The 17,441-nt window shown below is 38.2% G+C and overlaps 1 protein-coding gene across 5 annotated transcripts in view; it reads left to right on the plus strand.

Annotated features, from left to right (window-relative positions):
- Nucleotides 1–17,441, plus strand: part of MME (membrane metalloendopeptidase) — a 39,514-nt gene that overhangs the window by 19,109 nt on the left and 2,964 nt on the right. For all 5 annotated transcript variants that reach the window (XM_068691979.1, XM_068691978.1, XM_068691977.1 and 2 more), the window contains exons 11-22: nucleotides 842–978; nucleotides 1,078–1,171; nucleotides 2,977–3,105; nucleotides 3,636–3,734; nucleotides 4,458–4,538; nucleotides 5,494–5,597; nucleotides 8,813–8,871; nucleotides 11,183–11,302; nucleotides 11,632–11,765; nucleotides 13,988–14,053; nucleotides 16,581–16,676; nucleotides 16,861–16,937. In XM_068691979.1, the coding sequence (XP_068548080.1) occupies nucleotides 842–978; nucleotides 1,078–1,171; nucleotides 2,977–3,105; nucleotides 3,636–3,734; nucleotides 4,458–4,538; nucleotides 5,494–5,597; nucleotides 8,813–8,871; nucleotides 11,183–11,302; nucleotides 11,632–11,765; nucleotides 13,988–14,053; nucleotides 16,581–16,676; nucleotides 16,861–16,937 (1,196 nt within the window). The remainder of the gene's footprint in view (nucleotides 1–841; nucleotides 979–1,077; nucleotides 1,172–2,976; nucleotides 3,106–3,635; nucleotides 3,735–4,457; nucleotides 4,539–5,493; nucleotides 5,598–8,812; nucleotides 8,872–11,182; nucleotides 11,303–11,631; nucleotides 11,766–13,987; nucleotides 14,054–16,580; nucleotides 16,677–16,860; nucleotides 16,938–17,441) is intronic.

Raw genomic sequence — 17,441 nt, forward strand, 5'->3', positions numbered from 1 at the left:
GAAAGCTTATCTACTTTCCTCAGCTACAGAGTTTGTCTGATAAAAGACGTTATCTCTTCCAGTAAAGCTTTCCTGTCAAAAGAACCATAACGCCATATAACCATATCAAATAGGGAAACCATAAAGAACCATATAACACCATACTGCCCAAAGGACTGCAGCCTGAGGGATCTGTCTCAAGCAGTACCACGCAAATGAAGACAAGTAGATTTGTCTGCCACAGCACGCTGCTATCAGATGCTAACAGATCTGCTATCAAATCCATTTCATTTTTCAGTATCTTGTACTACAGCATACAGAGGAAAATTTGTTACAGACTGGGTGTTTAATGGGTCTGTTTTAAAGCCTATTAAAATAAATCATTTTATGGACTTCAGTGTACTTCAGAGAAAGCCCTTACCATATGCTTGAGAATGTATTGTCATGTATACCATGAATTTCTTATTGCCCGTACCATATTGAAAAATAAAGATTTTAGTCATGGTTTGATTTAGGAGTTCATAGCCAAATATAGCAAGAAGGCAATTGAAATTTTACTTTAAAAAAAATCTGCTTTTCCAGGCTAAATGGAAAGTGCCATAACATTTTTAATTGTGTAAGACTGAAAACAAAACCGTATCTGGACTCTTTCTGCTAAATACCACCATATGTTAATGGGATTTTAGAGCACAGTGGATATAAATTATCTCAGATCAGTTACTATTATACACCATTTACAAGTGGTGAAGCTATTAGGAGAACTAAACTCAGAGCATTTGTGTTGCACAAACATATTTTTTAAAATAGCTAAATACTGTTTTTTCAGGATTTAACCATATAATAACGCATATTCCTTTTCCAGGTATTCAACTGGTCAAAATTCATAAATAATATAATGTCAACTGTACAAATTAAAGTTGAGAATACAGAAGATGTGGTTGTTTATGATCCAGAATACCTTACCAAGCTGAAGTCTATTCTTAATAAGTATACTCCAAGGTAGGTATGTTAGGTATTTTTGTAATCTGCATTTTATTTACAGTAAATCTCAGAAGTCTAAAAACATTACCAGCTTATTATTGTTCTTTTATTACACAGAGAACTTCAAAATTACATGGCCTGGCGATTTGTAATGGATCTGGTAAACAGCCTAAGCCGTAACTACAAAGACACAAGGAATGCTTTCCGTAAGGTGCAGAAATTCATCTCTCTTTTTATGTCCTTCCTGTATAAAAAATTAATGTATTTTGAATTTTGTGCACAAAAGCCAAATTTGTTTGCTGAAGCTCCTGCTGGAGTGTATGCATCATTTATATGACATATGCTCAATAGCTGAAGTGGGTCTGAAAAGCACTGTTCTGGTACTTGGTCTCTGTTATTTCCAAATCTAAATTAATCCCTTTATGATATGGTCATTTTGGTAACAGTCATATTCATTTGCAAACAATTGCTCTACAGTTTTCATCGACTTGTTAGAAACTCTTCAGCATTTAATGTAATAGATTCAGCCAAACAATGTGAGCCCAGTCTTGTTTTCAGTCATTTGATCTTGCAGATATTTTAGTGCTTTTAAGGAAACGCTGAGCAATCCCACAGATTGGAAATAGAAATCTTCTCTGTTTCCCCAGTTGAACTTTCTGCTTTGAAAGTTTGCTGAGCTCCATTAAGAAAGATTAAGGCCATTTTGTTTCATCTGTTAGTGAGAAAGGAAACAATTTCACACACATATGCAGCATTTTAAGGAGGATTCAGCTCGTTACAAAAAAAAGAAAAAAAAAAAAAGAAAAAAAAGAAAAAAAAGGAATAATTACTGGAGGCAGTCAATGGACATTTAGTTTGTTCAGTTTTATATATCTGAACACAGTAGCCTATTCATCGTTTATTTCTTTTGTTACTGCTCTTTAAAATCATTATAATATGAAGCTTCATATTTGCTTAGTCTGCATCATCAAGGAATACTACTTTTTGAACTCTATAAACATCCAGCACTACATCTTAGCACTTCACTGAGGAAGCTTTATTTAGAGAAATGTCTAAGTTTGAAATAACAGAAAGGGGCTTTGCCATTGTCTATATACAAAAATGTAAACTTTTCTACTAATGAATTAATAATATATAATATAACATAGCTGGAACTTCACAACTAAACATAGTGAAAATAAACTAGCATTTGTCTTGTTAAGTTTGCTTTCAGATATAAATGTTAGGATAGTTCTGTCATTCCCTAAATCTCCCATACTATTTTTCTCTGCATTGTGTGGCTAATTGGTCACTTACTACTTCAAAATTCCATTTGTTTTAAATACAGAGCACTTAAAATGTCCTACAGAAAGTGCCAGTGTCCTAGCAGAACAATCAATGGATCTGCAGCCACTTCCTTAAAAAATCAGCAAGAAGATCTCAAGAGATTACTAGACTGCACATTTAGAAGGGCCTACCTGTGTTACTGAGGGGCTGTGCTGTCACTCTAAATCACTTGCTTTGTTCTCCATCCCAAGGCCAAATTATCAGTCTGTCCTTTAACATTTGTTCAGAACTGGGCCCTTCTAGCAGACCTACTCTCCGTAAGCTCCATGGAAAGCATGCAGAGCAGTACCATGGCACTAGTTTAATACTTATCCTCAGGATACTATTACTCCTGCCAAAGTATCACATCAGTATCTTTCTTTTCTTCCAAGATTTATTTAAAGAGGAAAGACTGTGTTCCCTATAGTGTTGTAGTTGGACCTCTCCTATTCTTGGCTTTTAGAGTAGTGTCTTCTCTCTACCTTTTATACATTGAAAGGATAAAGAATATTGCTAATGACTTTTATATTTCCTCAGACTGTGAAGGATGTTCCTTTTACAGAGTGAGTCCACTTAACTGTGGTAAATACAAACATGAATTAAATACATTGATTTAGGCTCCTCTGAAACACACATCCACCAGTCAGTCACTATTCTCTGTCTTATGCAGGCCCAGATGTCACTGTTTTATCTGATGTTTGTGTTTGGCAGGCACTTTATGGCACAACATCAGAAACTGCTGTTTGGCGGCGCTGTGCAAACTATGTCAACGGCAACATGGAAAATGCAGTGGGACGGTTATACGTAGAGGAAGCATTTGCTGGAGACAGTAAACATGTGGTAAGGCTTTCCGCAAACTTAACCCATGTGCCATCCTAGAACCAACAGTCCCTGCTTGTCTTTGGGACTGATGCTAGTTCACGTCCTGCCAACACGAGGCACAGGGATAATCGCATATCGGTTATTTCTGTTTGCTTTTGGTCACAGAGAACATTGCTGAAAATTAACCTGAAAAGACTTAGTTCCTTCCTATCACTCCTACTGTAATCCAAGCTTAAGATACACCATTTCTTGTGGTAGACACATATAAAATAATTTCATCAGATGCATAACATCCCACAGATGGATATCTGACAGATTTTTAGTTACCCAAATAATTTGTATTGTTTTGTGAGCTCATGCCCATTCCCTTTCCTCCCATAGGACAGGCCAAAAGTATGCCTTAACTTGACCTCCAGATTTTGAGTGTGGTCCACACACTTCAGCAGCTACTGCAGGAAAAACAAGACTGTAATAAACAAACTACCACTGTGGAAAGATAACGTGATCATTTTATGTGGCTATGTAACAGACTAATGTTTTCTTCCAAGGTTGAGGAAATGATTGCAGATATACGTGATGTTTTTATAAAAACCTTAGATGAAATCACATGGATGGATCTAGAAACCAAGAAGAAAGCAGAGCAAAAAGTAAGTTAAATCTTAAATGTGCAATAGTATAAGAACAAAAAGTCAAATCATAGACTGGACACCTTCAGTGAGTTCTCTTTTAAGGGTAGAAGTAGCTACTATAATCATTTTTTTTTCTTTTTTTTTTTTTTAATTGATCTGGCATTGTCATCAAATATACATGTAAATCAATATTTAACTATCAAATGAAAACGAGTAAAGTTCAAGTTAAAAGACTTTGTTCAAGAGTTATAATTGCCAAAATTTGGGAACATTTAATAAAACATTTCACTCCAATGTAGATGTGGGAGCTAGGTAAGAAATTTGGATACAGACTGAAGCTGAGGTTCTGAAAATTTGTAAATGTGATTTCCTATAACATACTGAAGTTAAAAAACTTCCAGTCATGAACTTCATTTCAATTTTAATGTTGTAAAGTATGACAAATATTTTGGGTTATCTACTATTTTTTAAACCAGATTTTCAGCTCAAAAATATATCTGGAGTATGTTTGTTTGTCTTGTGCACACTTCTCTAGGTTTACTTATAAAAGAAGGAACAATATGTTTTCTGGAATTTTCCATTCTTATAATTAACCATAAACCTCACTGCGATTTCAGTGATTAAAGAAATGTACAAAAACTATATAATTGAAGTTCTGGGTTTTCTGCAGTTGCTTCCATACTACACTTATTACCTAATTCATGATTGATGGCTAAGGATATCAAATTATCTTTTCCCTAGGCAACAGCAATTAGAGAGAGGATCGGTTATCCAGATGAGATCATGACTGATGACAATAAGCTGAATAGTGAGTACCAGGAGGTAAGTATCCACAATAGGCAGCATAATTAGAAAAAGGTCTTAAGAGAGAAATTGTGGTTTTGTCTTCTTAGCCAAGCCAAATCATATGCATCTGCACAGAATAACTCAATCTTGTCTTGAGTTGCACAGGAGTAAGAATGTATTAAAGTTCAGCGTGGTGCAGCTGATCCAGAACCGATGGCAATGTGTACTTGATGGTATTTCAAGGGAATGTATACATTCTAGAGGAATTATGCTAGAATAAAACATAGAGACAATGGTGTTCAGTCAAGTATATTTAAATCTGCCACAGATTGACTTAACACTGGTTGACGTGGATGCAGGTACACTTAACTTAGTAACTGCACCTGCCTAGCCAGGAATGGGAATCAGTCCCTGAAGTACCATGTGGACAACCTGTATAATTTAAACTGCATCTGAGCTTTCTCACTGCAAACGTGTCCTCGGTATTCTTTTATGATGCAGGTTCATTTTAAGAATAACTCCATTAGCATATCAACATCCATGTAGGTTCACATAGAATTTACCTTAGAAGGTGAAATTTTAATTTTGAAAAATAATTAGAGTATGCTTTTAAAACACAGTTTAAACCTTGTTTATGCATTCTCTCCAAGGAAGAATTGCAGCTTATTAGGCTGGCAGATACTGGTTTTAAGCCGGCAACTCCCAGAAATTAGGGTCAAAACCAACAAATGCTCAACTTAATTTGAAACATATAAAGAGGGAATAAAGATCTCTGGTAAAGATTATACAGCCACTAACATATATCCGGCTACAGTATCAACTCAGCGATGTAGCAGAGAACTGCGAACCATACTTGAACCCTAGATAAAAAATACTCTTAGAAATGCATTGCTTAGATTATAACACTGAAGACTAGATTTTCCAGCTCTATCTGTCTTTAACTGCAAATCAGTAACACGGCCACTAAGTATTTTCTCCTCTTTCTTTTTAGTTGAACTTCAAAGAAGAAGAATACTTTGAAAACATTATTCAAAATTTAGTATTTACCCAGAAGAAAAGACTGAAAAAGCTCAGAGAAAAGGTGGACAAAGAGGAGTAAGTACTTCAAAATACCATATATAGGTTTTCACCCAATCTCCGCAGGAGGAAGTACTTGGTTGGAGGGTAATCATCAATGCTTTATTGACCTTCCTGCAATTTTTCCCCCATTGAGAGAGGCAGTAGGAGGGCACTGCTATCTTCTCAAAGGCTGAACCTACATTATCGAGAAGGGCGATGAAACTTGGGGGATGGTGTGGAAGGTTAAGTATTCTGGAGTAGGTCTACTCTGGTCTCTCAGCTCCTGGAGCGGATTAAGTGGACTCCTGGAGAGCAGCTTTTCAATTAAGTTCATCTGAAAGATGAATTTCATCCCCATGTGTTTTATTTCTGTTGCTCAGAGACTGCTGTGCAATGCCAAACAAGGCATGATTAAATGAAGATGAGCAGGAATTTACTTCAGAGATGTTCTCATGCTCTGAATTAAAATACTGATGTAGATGTACTAAAAGACTGACACAGAACATTCCCTAGCTGTGCTGGCTACTCCTCCTGCCTCAGCTCTGACCCATTTAAAAATTAATTAAGCCAAATCAGAAAAAAGACTGTGGTCACCATAGGCTATGCGAACTTTGCAGGACTGTTCAATTGAATATGGGCTGCAGAGATGGATTTGTGTAGAGGAGAGGATAAGAGAACTCTTTTTGTTCAGTCTTGAGAAGACAAAGGAGGGGTTTTACTGTTGTCTTCAACTACCTAACTGGAAGGGATATAGAGAAACCTGATGCATCTTGGAGATGCACAGGGATAGGATGAGTGAGAACAGACACAGATTAGAATATGAAAAATATTGACTAGACATTAGGAAAAACTTTTCACCTTAAGACCAGAGAGACTGTTTGGTCTCCGTCCTTGGATATACTCCAGTCCTGAATGGACAAGCCTATAAGCAACCTGATCTAATTACCTTCACATGAGACCATATGACTTCTAAAGGTACTTAGCTGAATTATTATATGATTGTCTTTCTATTTTTAATTATTTTATCATTTTCACAGTGCTGTTCCACACTTTTTTTTTTTAAGAAAAACAAAACAAATCATCTCACATCTTCAAACTTTTACATTTTCAGAAGATGACGTATATTTCACACCTATTATGAATGGGTGTTATGAAATTTCCAAATACTCTGTCAGAGCTTTTTCAGAAATATAATCATTATTTAAATAAATAGTACCAAATATTGCTTTTTCTCTTCAATATTTACATGTTATTAACTGTAAACATATGTTCTACCTAACAGCTATCTCACTTTTTTTTATTTTAACTTCAAACTTTGTTTGAACTTTGCTTGTTGAATTACTTCGCCTTAATTTAGCACAACTCCTGTTTTGTTCCCGTAAGAGTATATTAGTTAAGAGTAACTACCATAATTACCAAACCTAATTGCATTCAAAAATTACCTAAAGTGAGCCTGGAAGTGATCATCAACCTTATAGCTGAGGTTTTTAATATCAGCCACGAGTGATCATCTCCTGATAGGTATCATTTATTCTGCAAGTTAATTCTCAGTTCATTGAGTAACAGCCACTGTTGGGATACAGTTCATAGCTTTTGCCTGGTTGTGCAATACAGTTACCAAATAAATCATTTACAACTTCACTCTCTTAGTCCAAAGTCTCCTATGAAAAACTTTTCAGTGTACTGTCAGGTACTATTTATTAAGTATAATAAAACTGTCAGGGTCGGGCTTAACTGCTAATGTAAAGGAAAAACTCGTTTATTACAAATCATCCTAAGAACTCATAGCCTATAAGCCACTACAGCCCTCAGCTCTCAATCAGAGCCAGAGATGCAAGACTTCAGTTTTACTTTTCTAGTCCTATCAGTTCCCAGATCAAAGACTACCTCCCATAACCGTGCTAATATGAGACACAACTCAAGCCCATAGAACCAGATAAAGCACATACAGCTGCACATGCTCATACATGTGCAACGAGCAGTAAGAACATATGAAACGAGAGAAAAGAAGACTTTTCTCTCTCTAAGAAGAATTTTCGTCTCCTAAGAAGAATTCAAAAATCATCAGCCTGTGTATTTCTTGGTTCTGCTCCTTGGCTCTGTAAATCAAACCGTGCTTGTACTTCCATTGTTTCCTATGTTTTGAGATGGACCAAAAGTAAGGCTAAGAGTCTTCAGCAAGGAAAGGAGTTATTACTGAAGTTAACCTATCGGACTGTGAATTAAGCCTTGCCACAGATCCCATGATGATCTTTGCATGTGACTTCATTCCTCAAGGAAGTGTGATAAAGTGAAAATTGCAATATTTTCTAATCTGGTACTTGATATATCTGGATATATGACAATGATAAGCAATGCAAAAATCCTGTTAAGTAAATTGTCTTGAAAAAAAAAAAATTACATCATCCCCAAGTGCTTAGATATCATTATGACCTTCGTTTCTATGTTTTAGTGTTTTTCTTTGTTTGTTTGATAGTTTTTTGTTTGCTTGCATTTGTGTTTGTTTTTTTTCATGGAAAAGTTTGCCTGTACAGTCCTGCAGTGAGAGCAGAAATGAAAACACAAACCAAGTATCATCATTAAGCAGTTTGGATAACTAAGGGAAGGACTACAAAAATGGTTAAGGGATTGGAGCATCTCAAATATGATGAGAGGCTGAGCACTGGGATTGTTCAGCTGCAAGGAGAAATGGCAGCAGGGTGACAGGGAGTGTTATCAGTGTGTGGAGATACCTGATGTGCAGGAGTAAAGCAGATGGAGCTGGCTCCTCACTAGTGTTTGGTGACAGAACAAAAGACAATGAGTACAAACTGCTACACAACAAATTCCACTTATATCTAAGAAAAAACTTTTTTTTTTTTTCTAACAATAAGGATGGTAAGGCACTGGCACAGTCTGCCCAGAGAAGCTGTGGCTGCCCCATCCCTGAGGGTGTTCAACGCCAGGCTGGACAGGACTTTGAGCAACCTGGTCTGGTGGGAGAGGTCCCTGCCCACGGCAGGGGGTAGAATTAGCTGGGCTTTAAGGTCCCTCCCAGCCCAAACCATTCTATGGTTCTATGCTCATCCTGAGCAGCTTTCTCTAGTTGACCAGGCTGTAAGCAAGGCACTGGATTCATCAGTCTCCAAAACTGCCTTCAAACCTCGAGTATGCTGAGATCCCGTGATTTCCATTTCTAGGTTTGTGCCTATAATCACGAGCTCTGCCACTGAGAACTGAAATTCTAACCTTTATTCTTCTCTTGTTCCTAGGTGGATAAGTGGAGCTGCTGTTGTCAATGCTTTCTATTCTGCAAGTAGGAATCAGATAGGTAAGGTTTACGAGCTTACTACCTGGATATATTTTTAATGGTCAAATTACATATATACATATATTTGCATGTATTTTAAAAGTTGTAAATGAAATGGGGGCTGTAGAAGGATCTCAGTAGAGCAAGCTCAGAGGTTTCGTTGCTTGCCATCAGTGGCCATAGAGTTTTTCATCTCCTCATGTTTTGAATCACGTGCAGAACAAGGACAGAAGCTTGGGATTCAGACAGGAAAGCGTTAGTACAGAAAACAGCTTATTCTCAGCTTCTGTGTCCTTATCTCCTGCACTTTGCCATATACAGCTGTAAGATCCACTGCTAGGAAGAGACTCCAGGAATGCAGCCTCACGTGAGCTGTCCTGAGCACAGATCCAGCAGCTTACTCCTGGAATATACGCTCCTTGTTCAGAGCTGCATTACGTCCCAGGCACACAGCAATCCTACAGGACTGTCACCACTTTCTCCAAGTAAAACTAATTGTGGCTGCTGGAACAAAACATTTGAGGCTTAATGAAATCAGCACTTCCCAAAAGACAAACTTTCCTCAGAAAATCTCTCACCAGCTGCCTTATCCATAGCAGTTAAAGTTCTAGTTACGAATCACAGCACAGAAGAGCTCCCTACCAGTACTAAGGACGGCAAGACAGTACAATCATTTTGGTAGGTGGTAAAGCTAAGTGAGCATTTTGAACATATTACTGGATATTAAGCAGAAAAATCTGCTCCGAAGGCCTTGTTAGAAATTGTTTTGCTCAATAATTTGTAGAAAACAAATCCTGGTTTGGAAGACTGAAGGTGATGGCTGTTAATCTGAGCCATAAATTCTTACTTCATCCTTCAGCTATGGCATGTGTGGATAATTGAAGTAGTCTGATCTTTAGAGTGATGTCCAAATTAGATTAGCAATTCTATTCTTTAAAAAATAACCTCTAGAAAGGAGTTTTATGCAGGATCTGTAGGAAGTTTAGAGCTGTTACTGCATTTTATGGCTGATTCCTGCTGTTCCATCAGCTTGAAATGTACCCTGCTAGAGGAAGAAGAGCTATCCACTGTGTTATATAGCAGAAGTTGGGAAATAACTTGTTTTCAGAAGGATGAAATGAAAAAAAATCTTTAAATTCTGACATTTTATTCTAAAACTAGATGAGGTGACAGGGTGTTAATTATTCTGAACTCAAAGTCCTGAGGAACTGCCTGCTTCCAGGAAGGGAAGATATCCATGGGTTTTCAACTGAAGGACACACTGAGCTCCAGAGGAGTTACAGCTGTGTTTCAAGCCAGCAGGACCAATGCCTATCATTCTGAGGAAATGTATTGCTAGCAGTAATCTTCAAAAAAAAAAAAAAAAAAAAAAAAGAAGACTAGCCTGCTGATGCTGTACTCCAGATATTGCTCTGTTTTACCAGCCAACAAAACGGCCCATCACACAGTGTGGCATTTACACTCTTGTCTTTACTATCAGCATTTTCTGATACTAACAAACATTGAAACATTCAGCTCTTTAATTACGTGCCAAAGTAACAACAACAGAATTACCTTGACAGCAGGCAGCAGCTTACACAGGGCAGAAGAAATGGTTTCTTTTCTAACCCATTATTTTTCAATTTTCTCATGGTTCTTTCTCCTCTTGTAAGAAATCCCTAGAACTGTACTGGGATTTACACTGAAACACAAGAACAAATGTTCATTTTCAAAAATACCACAATTGCAAGATTATTTATTTTTACTAAGCTATTTCTTAAAAGTGTAAAAAAATAAACTTAGAAGTGGGTGAAAAGAAGCTCCTTGTTCCAGTTCTTTCACTGCTCTCATGGCCTTTTATTATTATTATTCTAGTGGGAGTTACTGATGTTTTCAAAGGAAGAACAAATTCCTCTGAGATTGATTTCTGGTGGGGGCTATGATCGAATAATTTATTCATTCTAGGGGAACACCCACCCATCTTTCATGATGTTGCAAGGTCTATTTAATAATGCTACAAGAGTCTGAGAGTGCTAAATGCTGTAAGCTGGAAAAGTACAGCCGCTCCTTTGCAAAGCAAAACCGTAACAAATGCTTAAAGTCAATCTGATCATGATTATGTAAGTGTCTAAAGACCAGTTTTGCTTTACCCTAAGCTTGGGGAGGAAAGGGAATGGTCCCGCTGATCTGTTTCTACTTCCCTACAGCCATTACCACATGTAAATAAAATTACTTTTGCTGGTAAATCTGAGGGAACAGCGTGACTTTGTTTGCAGCCTGCTAAAATGGCCTGTTCACACTGTACATATGGCATAATGAGGCAGTACCTTAATCATGTTGGCTTTTTTTGCAGTCTTTCCTGCTGGCATTTTACAGCCCCCTTTCTTCAGTGCATCTCAGCCCAAATCTCTGAATTATGGTGGCATAGGCATGGTCATCGGTCATGAAATCACGCATGGTTTTGATGACAATGGTAAGTTACTGAGCTTCTAGTTACAAAACTTAGAGTATGTGGAAAGTTTTACACACAGGATCAATCCAGCATCAATCACAGGTCAGAAGTATGCCAGACTTCCTCAGAGAGCCTTAATCCAACCTTCTAATACAGTCTGGATTAGTTTGTTTTATTCTTTAGCTGGAATATAGTTGGTTTAGAAAAAAAGGAAAATTAAGAGCATCATCTGTATGACTTCTTCATTACAGAAATTTATTTATTGCACGTGTGATTGTAATTATTTACTACCCATCTTAGTGCATCAAAAAACCTCTTTTCCTGCTAATTCTGCTAAAACATTGTTACAGGCAGAAATTTTAATGAGAATGGAGACCTCGTAGACTGGTGGACTGAAGAATCAGCACGCAATTTTAAGGAGCTGTCCCAGTGTATGGTGTACCAGTATGGAAACTTCTCATGGGACCTGGCAGGGGGACAGCAGGTACGTTGCATTTATTTGTAACTACCAATGTTGTTTGTAATGAGGGAACACAAAATCTTCTGTCCTACATGTGCAAACCCTTTTCCACATAAATCGTCTCTTGGCATATGGCCAACAGTGTCACCCCCTACACCTCAAGAAGAAAAGAGGGAAAACAGTAAGAGACTGTTAAAGATAATGGTAAAACTCCGCACATACACCAGTTGTGCTGAAAGAGGCAGGATTTATGTTCTGTCAGTCCTAGGAGCAGTTACCCTAGAAGCCTTTTTAGACCCTCAAAGGCTATTCTTTACAAGGGCAAACAAACAAACAAAAAATACCTTACAAGTTTGATCCTCATTTCTCTAAAGCTTGGTGTGCAAACAATGCATACTCCCGTGAAACCAGATCCTCCCTGCTGCTTTCTTTCTCTCACAATTTTCTTGCTCTTTCCTGAAAATAAACATGCGGACTACAAAGCAATAAGGCCTGAGGAGAACCAGAGTACAGTAGGACTATGAGGAAAAGATGAAATGCAGACTTAGGAGAGGCAGCCAATCTGAATGTAACTGCATTTATAGCATTCTGCAGGGTTAAAACTATTAGGTGTTTTCGGCATAGAGTGTAATGGCTGTGTCTGGAAGCCCTAATTTCATGAGCACAGTTTGCAGGATCGGGTCTGTTTTGTGTCCCAGCAAGATGAACATTAACTCAAAGGAACAGGTAAGAGCAATTTGGGCATTCCTCTTGCCGAACAGGAAACCGGTCCTGTTCCTACTGAATGCAAGCTGCAAAGCCACCACAGGCAAGAGCCAGCTCTGTCTCCATAGCACAGCACTTCATACCTTACCATGTCATTTTGAGGATGACCAAATGCTCTGCTAACGTACCCACATTACCTCTAACATGCAAGCCAGTTTAAATAATATAGAAACAGCTTAATTATCCTCACGGTGCCCCCACAGTAGTGCCACAGGGCTGTAAGTGATGCAGGTTGGCACTGCGTGTTCTTCAAAGCCACAGACAGCAGATTTCAACCATCATTTTTGGGTGAGGTGCCTTTATTCTGTCGGCAGAGGCACACAGTGCGCCAGGACAGTTTTCAGTTCATGCTCCTGCACCTTCCAGAGGGAAGGCCCTGGGCAGCTGCTGGGTCACCACGGCACAGTAAGGAAGGGAAGCAGCCCAGCTCACTGGCATTGCATGGTGGCAGAGCAGTTACCTTCAGCGCCTACCTTGTTTGTTCTGGACTTCACTGGATAACCGTGCAGGGCACTGCACAGTGCCAACACCTATTTCTGTAAGGAACAAAGTTCTTGGCTGGGACCTCCTACAGTTAGGTGGCCACTGAGAAAATGCTTACAAGAAGGTACTTCTCTGACTACCACTGTGTGGTCTTCTTAGAGGCTGACAATATATTCCTCATATAGAATAGGGAAAAGAAAAATGTTCTTGCCCTGAGGATCTCCTAAATCTCTTTTTAAAACTGCTGGGACTGACAGAGAAGCCATTAAAAATAAAAGAGATTTTTTTGGCAAATTTGTCTGCCATTTTTCACATATCATATTCAATCTAATGATGATGCTAAGTTTTGCGGCTTTGAATATTGTAGCCAAAGGTCCAGGGTAAAGGTCAAAAGTATAATTGCTTAAAAATAAAATTACCGTTTCTCTATTACCAAAGATTCATCATCTTTAGTGATACTTCATTGCTTTACAAGTACTGTATTAGCTAAATAGTTATCTTCTATGCATCTTGCTACCAAAGAGCTACTTAACTGGCCTAATATACTGGAAAATACTTAACAACTCCCTAGCAGATGTGCTGAGGTCTGTTAACTGATAATTTCAACTATCTGGACTTTGGATTTAATTTACGGACAGATTCTGCCCATTTCTAACTGGAACTGTGATAAGAAGATGATGGTTAAAGACATGGGGAAAAAAGGAAGAATGAATGAACAAATGACTAAGCATCAGAAAATCTGAGTAACAGAGATATGAGATACTAGAAAGCTACCTGGATGGGGAAGAAGAGGAATAGGGAAAACAAGAGTATCTGCATGGATTTTGAGACCAGGAAGGCAGATAACTTTCAGAGACACTGTCATAATCTTCTGCTAAAACTTCACATTTTAAGGGAAGTCTCCCCTCTAAAAGTGAATAAAGCACAAAGTTTGGCATTAGAGGTCCTGAATAAGTTCTTCTTTCAGAAAACTGTATTTCTTTTTTTTTGTTTTACAGCTGAGTGGAATCAACACCCTAGGAGAAAACATTGCTGATAACGGAGGTGTTAGACAAGCATATAGGGTAAGAAGCATCCATTTTTCTATTTTAGCTAAAACCATCATATATTAAGAAAATGAATTTCAGAGTCTTTGAAGAAGAAACATTATTTTTGTGTTAGGAATAGGACCAAGCTGTTGTATTTCATCCTATTAATTGTTTCAGGATAGATATTATTTACTACTAGCACACTGCATCTTTTTCAACTTTTTTTTTCTTCTGTGAATAGGGACTTTGTAGAATGAAACCATTCGATGAATCAATGCCACTCTTGGACCATCACCTAGCTAAACTGATGGTGTTGAGCAGCTCTGTCTGCCTTCACCAGCCTTTTCATGCCAGAAAGGAGGGCTAGAATTATTTCCTCCTAAGCTCTGTCCATAAACAGTCTCTGCCTATGTGTAACACTACTCCTTGCTCAAAATGTCATCTCATACAAGTGACTGGTGTCCCCTAAACAGATATCCAAAGATGTCAGCGACATCTGGATTCCTTGCACTAAGCCTTCCATGGGGGACTTGTAAGCATTTTGGTTTTCCTTTCCTTTCCTGGCCATTATCTTTTTACTTACAAATCTGACAGTGCAGGCCATCATAACGTGGTCCTTCCACTCCTTCCCTAAACACCTTGTTCTGTAGCAAAATACTCCACACTTGACAGCTAGACTGCTGTCATTGCTCATGCAGTGCCTGCTGGGATGCATGGGCCAACTCACACATCACAGCTTCTGCAAACAAGGCCATCAGCAACACTTACACCGCTAGAAATACAAACGTTAGAGGGTAAATACATAAATACAATCATAAAGGAGAGCTTAAAGAATGACTTGGAAGACTAAAAGAGGCATCGGTATGGCATACTACGTCAGTCTTATCTTGAACTATCAGAACATTTGTGCATTAAAAAATCAAACAAAAAAGTAGAGCAGTATGGACCCATGAAAGGCCATTCTCTTTCTGAAAGGAATGGGCGTAGGCAGAGAAAAAGTAGAAAGTCAGAAGTATTTAAAAAATAGATTTGGCTATCCATACTTACTATGACATCATATAAATAGTAGAAAAAAAGACAAGAAGGAACCTTGAGAGCTCCCCCAGTCCCCCCTTCCAGCAGGCACAACCAACCTTTCCAAGAGCCAAACCTTCAGTAAGGGAGGTTCCTCCACCTCCATGCTGCAGTGTGAGTGCTGTCACATCTCTGCTTCCAACAGTGGGAACACGGAGCCATTGATTCCTTCCTTTTCTGCAACCTTTGACATACTTGAAGGCTATTACATACTTGAAGGCCCAGACTTCTCCTCTTTAGACTAAACAAACCCCGTTCTTTCAATCTTTCCTCATAGGTCATGTTTGCTAGACCTCTGCTCATTCTTGCTGCTTTCTTCTGGACTCTCTCCAGTTGGTCCACATCTTACTTTAAGTGCAGTGCCCAAAACTGGACAGAGTGCTCCAGCTGAGACCTGGCCAGTGCCAAGTACAGGGGAAGGATTACTTCATGTGACTTGTATAAGACATTCCTGTTTATACATCCCAGTATGACATTTGCCTTTTTTTGCAGTATCATGGCACCGTTGGCTCTTGTTCAGCTTATGATTGACTAAAATTACAGGAGCCTTGTCACTAGACCTGTTAACCGCTCGTTCTTCAATTTGCACTTGTGCAATTGGCTTTCCTCTTGCTGTAGTTTGGCACAGTCTTCAGTCAGAACATTTCTCCAGTTTGCCAGCATCTTTCTATAAGTAGCAACATGCTAACAATTTACTGTTTGACATGTGGTCTTCATGAGAAACAGGAATGCTGCTTTTATTACTATGGAAAGTTTTAAAGTCTTCTGCAATTGTTAGAAAAAAATACATTTATTCCTAGTCCATTAAAAATCAAAAATAGCTAAAAATGAAAAAATATTTTTTATAATATAGCATTATTAATTGATACGATTGATTTAATAGTTGATAAAACTGATCTTCTCCCTGCACAATCAGTTTTATGCTAGCAAAATGGGATCCTGGAGCTCTGCATTGTATACAGGAAAGCCTATCTTACTGTAGGTATATTATTTCAGATTCTAACCCTATAATTAGCAAAATAGGATGATATTCATTTGTTTGATAAACACTTGAGAAGAAAGCAAACTGTGACCAGCACACATGTTCTGTAGAATCAAGAGTTTTTTGGTTTTGTTTCCACTTTTGAAGCATCTTACCACACTTTTTTAACTTATTGGAGAAGAAAAGGAACAAGAATAACTCATAAGAGAAAGAACAAGGGTAGGAGGGAAAGATGAGTAAGAGGAGGGGGAATGAATGCTCTGATCACATCTTCATTGTCTTGGAGATAATTTTTGCCAGAGGCAGGCAGGGACACCTGGCCCAGACACTGGGTTGGGGATCCCTGTGCTGGGAGCACAGGGCTAAAGGTTGCATGTGATAAGATGGATGGCCAAGGTGGTTGATGATAAATTATGTCAAAGACTCCATGATGTTCCTCCTTGTCGTCATTCCATTTTGACTGTATGGACTAGAAGTTGTAACATTGCTACGCAATTCATTTTACAGGCCTATGAAAATTATGTGAAAAAGAATGGGAAAGAGAAGCTTCTTCCTGGTCTTGACATGAACCATCAGCAGCTGTTTTTTCTGAATTTCGCACAGGTATTTCATACTGCCTTTGTTTGATGCTTACTGTATCTTTTTTTTTTTTTTAAAGTACTTTTGGTATGTTCTAAAATGAAATTTAATCTCAAGATATTAAGTATTTCATAGTGAAATGACAGCAGGACTCATCCTGGACAATCTTATTGCTAACAAATGCTTTTTTTTTTTGTTACGTGTGTAGGTATGGTGTGGAACATACAGACCAGAATATGCTGTGAACTCCATCAAAACTGACGTGCACAGCCCAGGCAAATTCAGGTCAGCAAGTATAACAATCCTCAGTGTAATTCCCTAGGTGCAACACAGCTTTTAGCTACTGAATTATAAAATCCAGCACAAAACGCTAGGTTTCATTTACCAGGGTTGATTTAGGCATATAGAAAGCTACACAAAATCACCATTTGTTTTCTCTTGCAAGAGTAACAGAAGTGAGGTTTTGGTGGAATATTACTTACAAACCCATATGTGTTGGTACAATGAGCAAATGTGTGTTTTCTGCCTCATATTGTCAGTTATTTCTTTCCAAGAATAGGTGAGCTTGAATTCAAGAGGGACATACCATAAACTTGGCTGTTTGGTGTGAATTATTAGGACCAGACTAGGATCTTTTCATTTTAAGTCAGAGCAACCCGTTCTTTAGTGGTATAGCTGTTAGCTTTGAATCACCTCCAGGACTCCCATGCACAGTAACTGATTTTGCATGATATGATTCAAAGCATTAATTCCAGCATCTTTCTTTCAATGGCTTTTCACCAAAGAACT

The sequence above is a fragment of the Anas acuta genome, chromosome 9 (assembly GCF_963932015.1).
Source record: "Anas acuta chromosome 9, bAnaAcu1.1, whole genome shotgun sequence".
Taxonomy (NCBI): domain Eukaryota; kingdom Metazoa; phylum Chordata; class Aves; order Anseriformes; family Anatidae; genus Anas; species Anas acuta.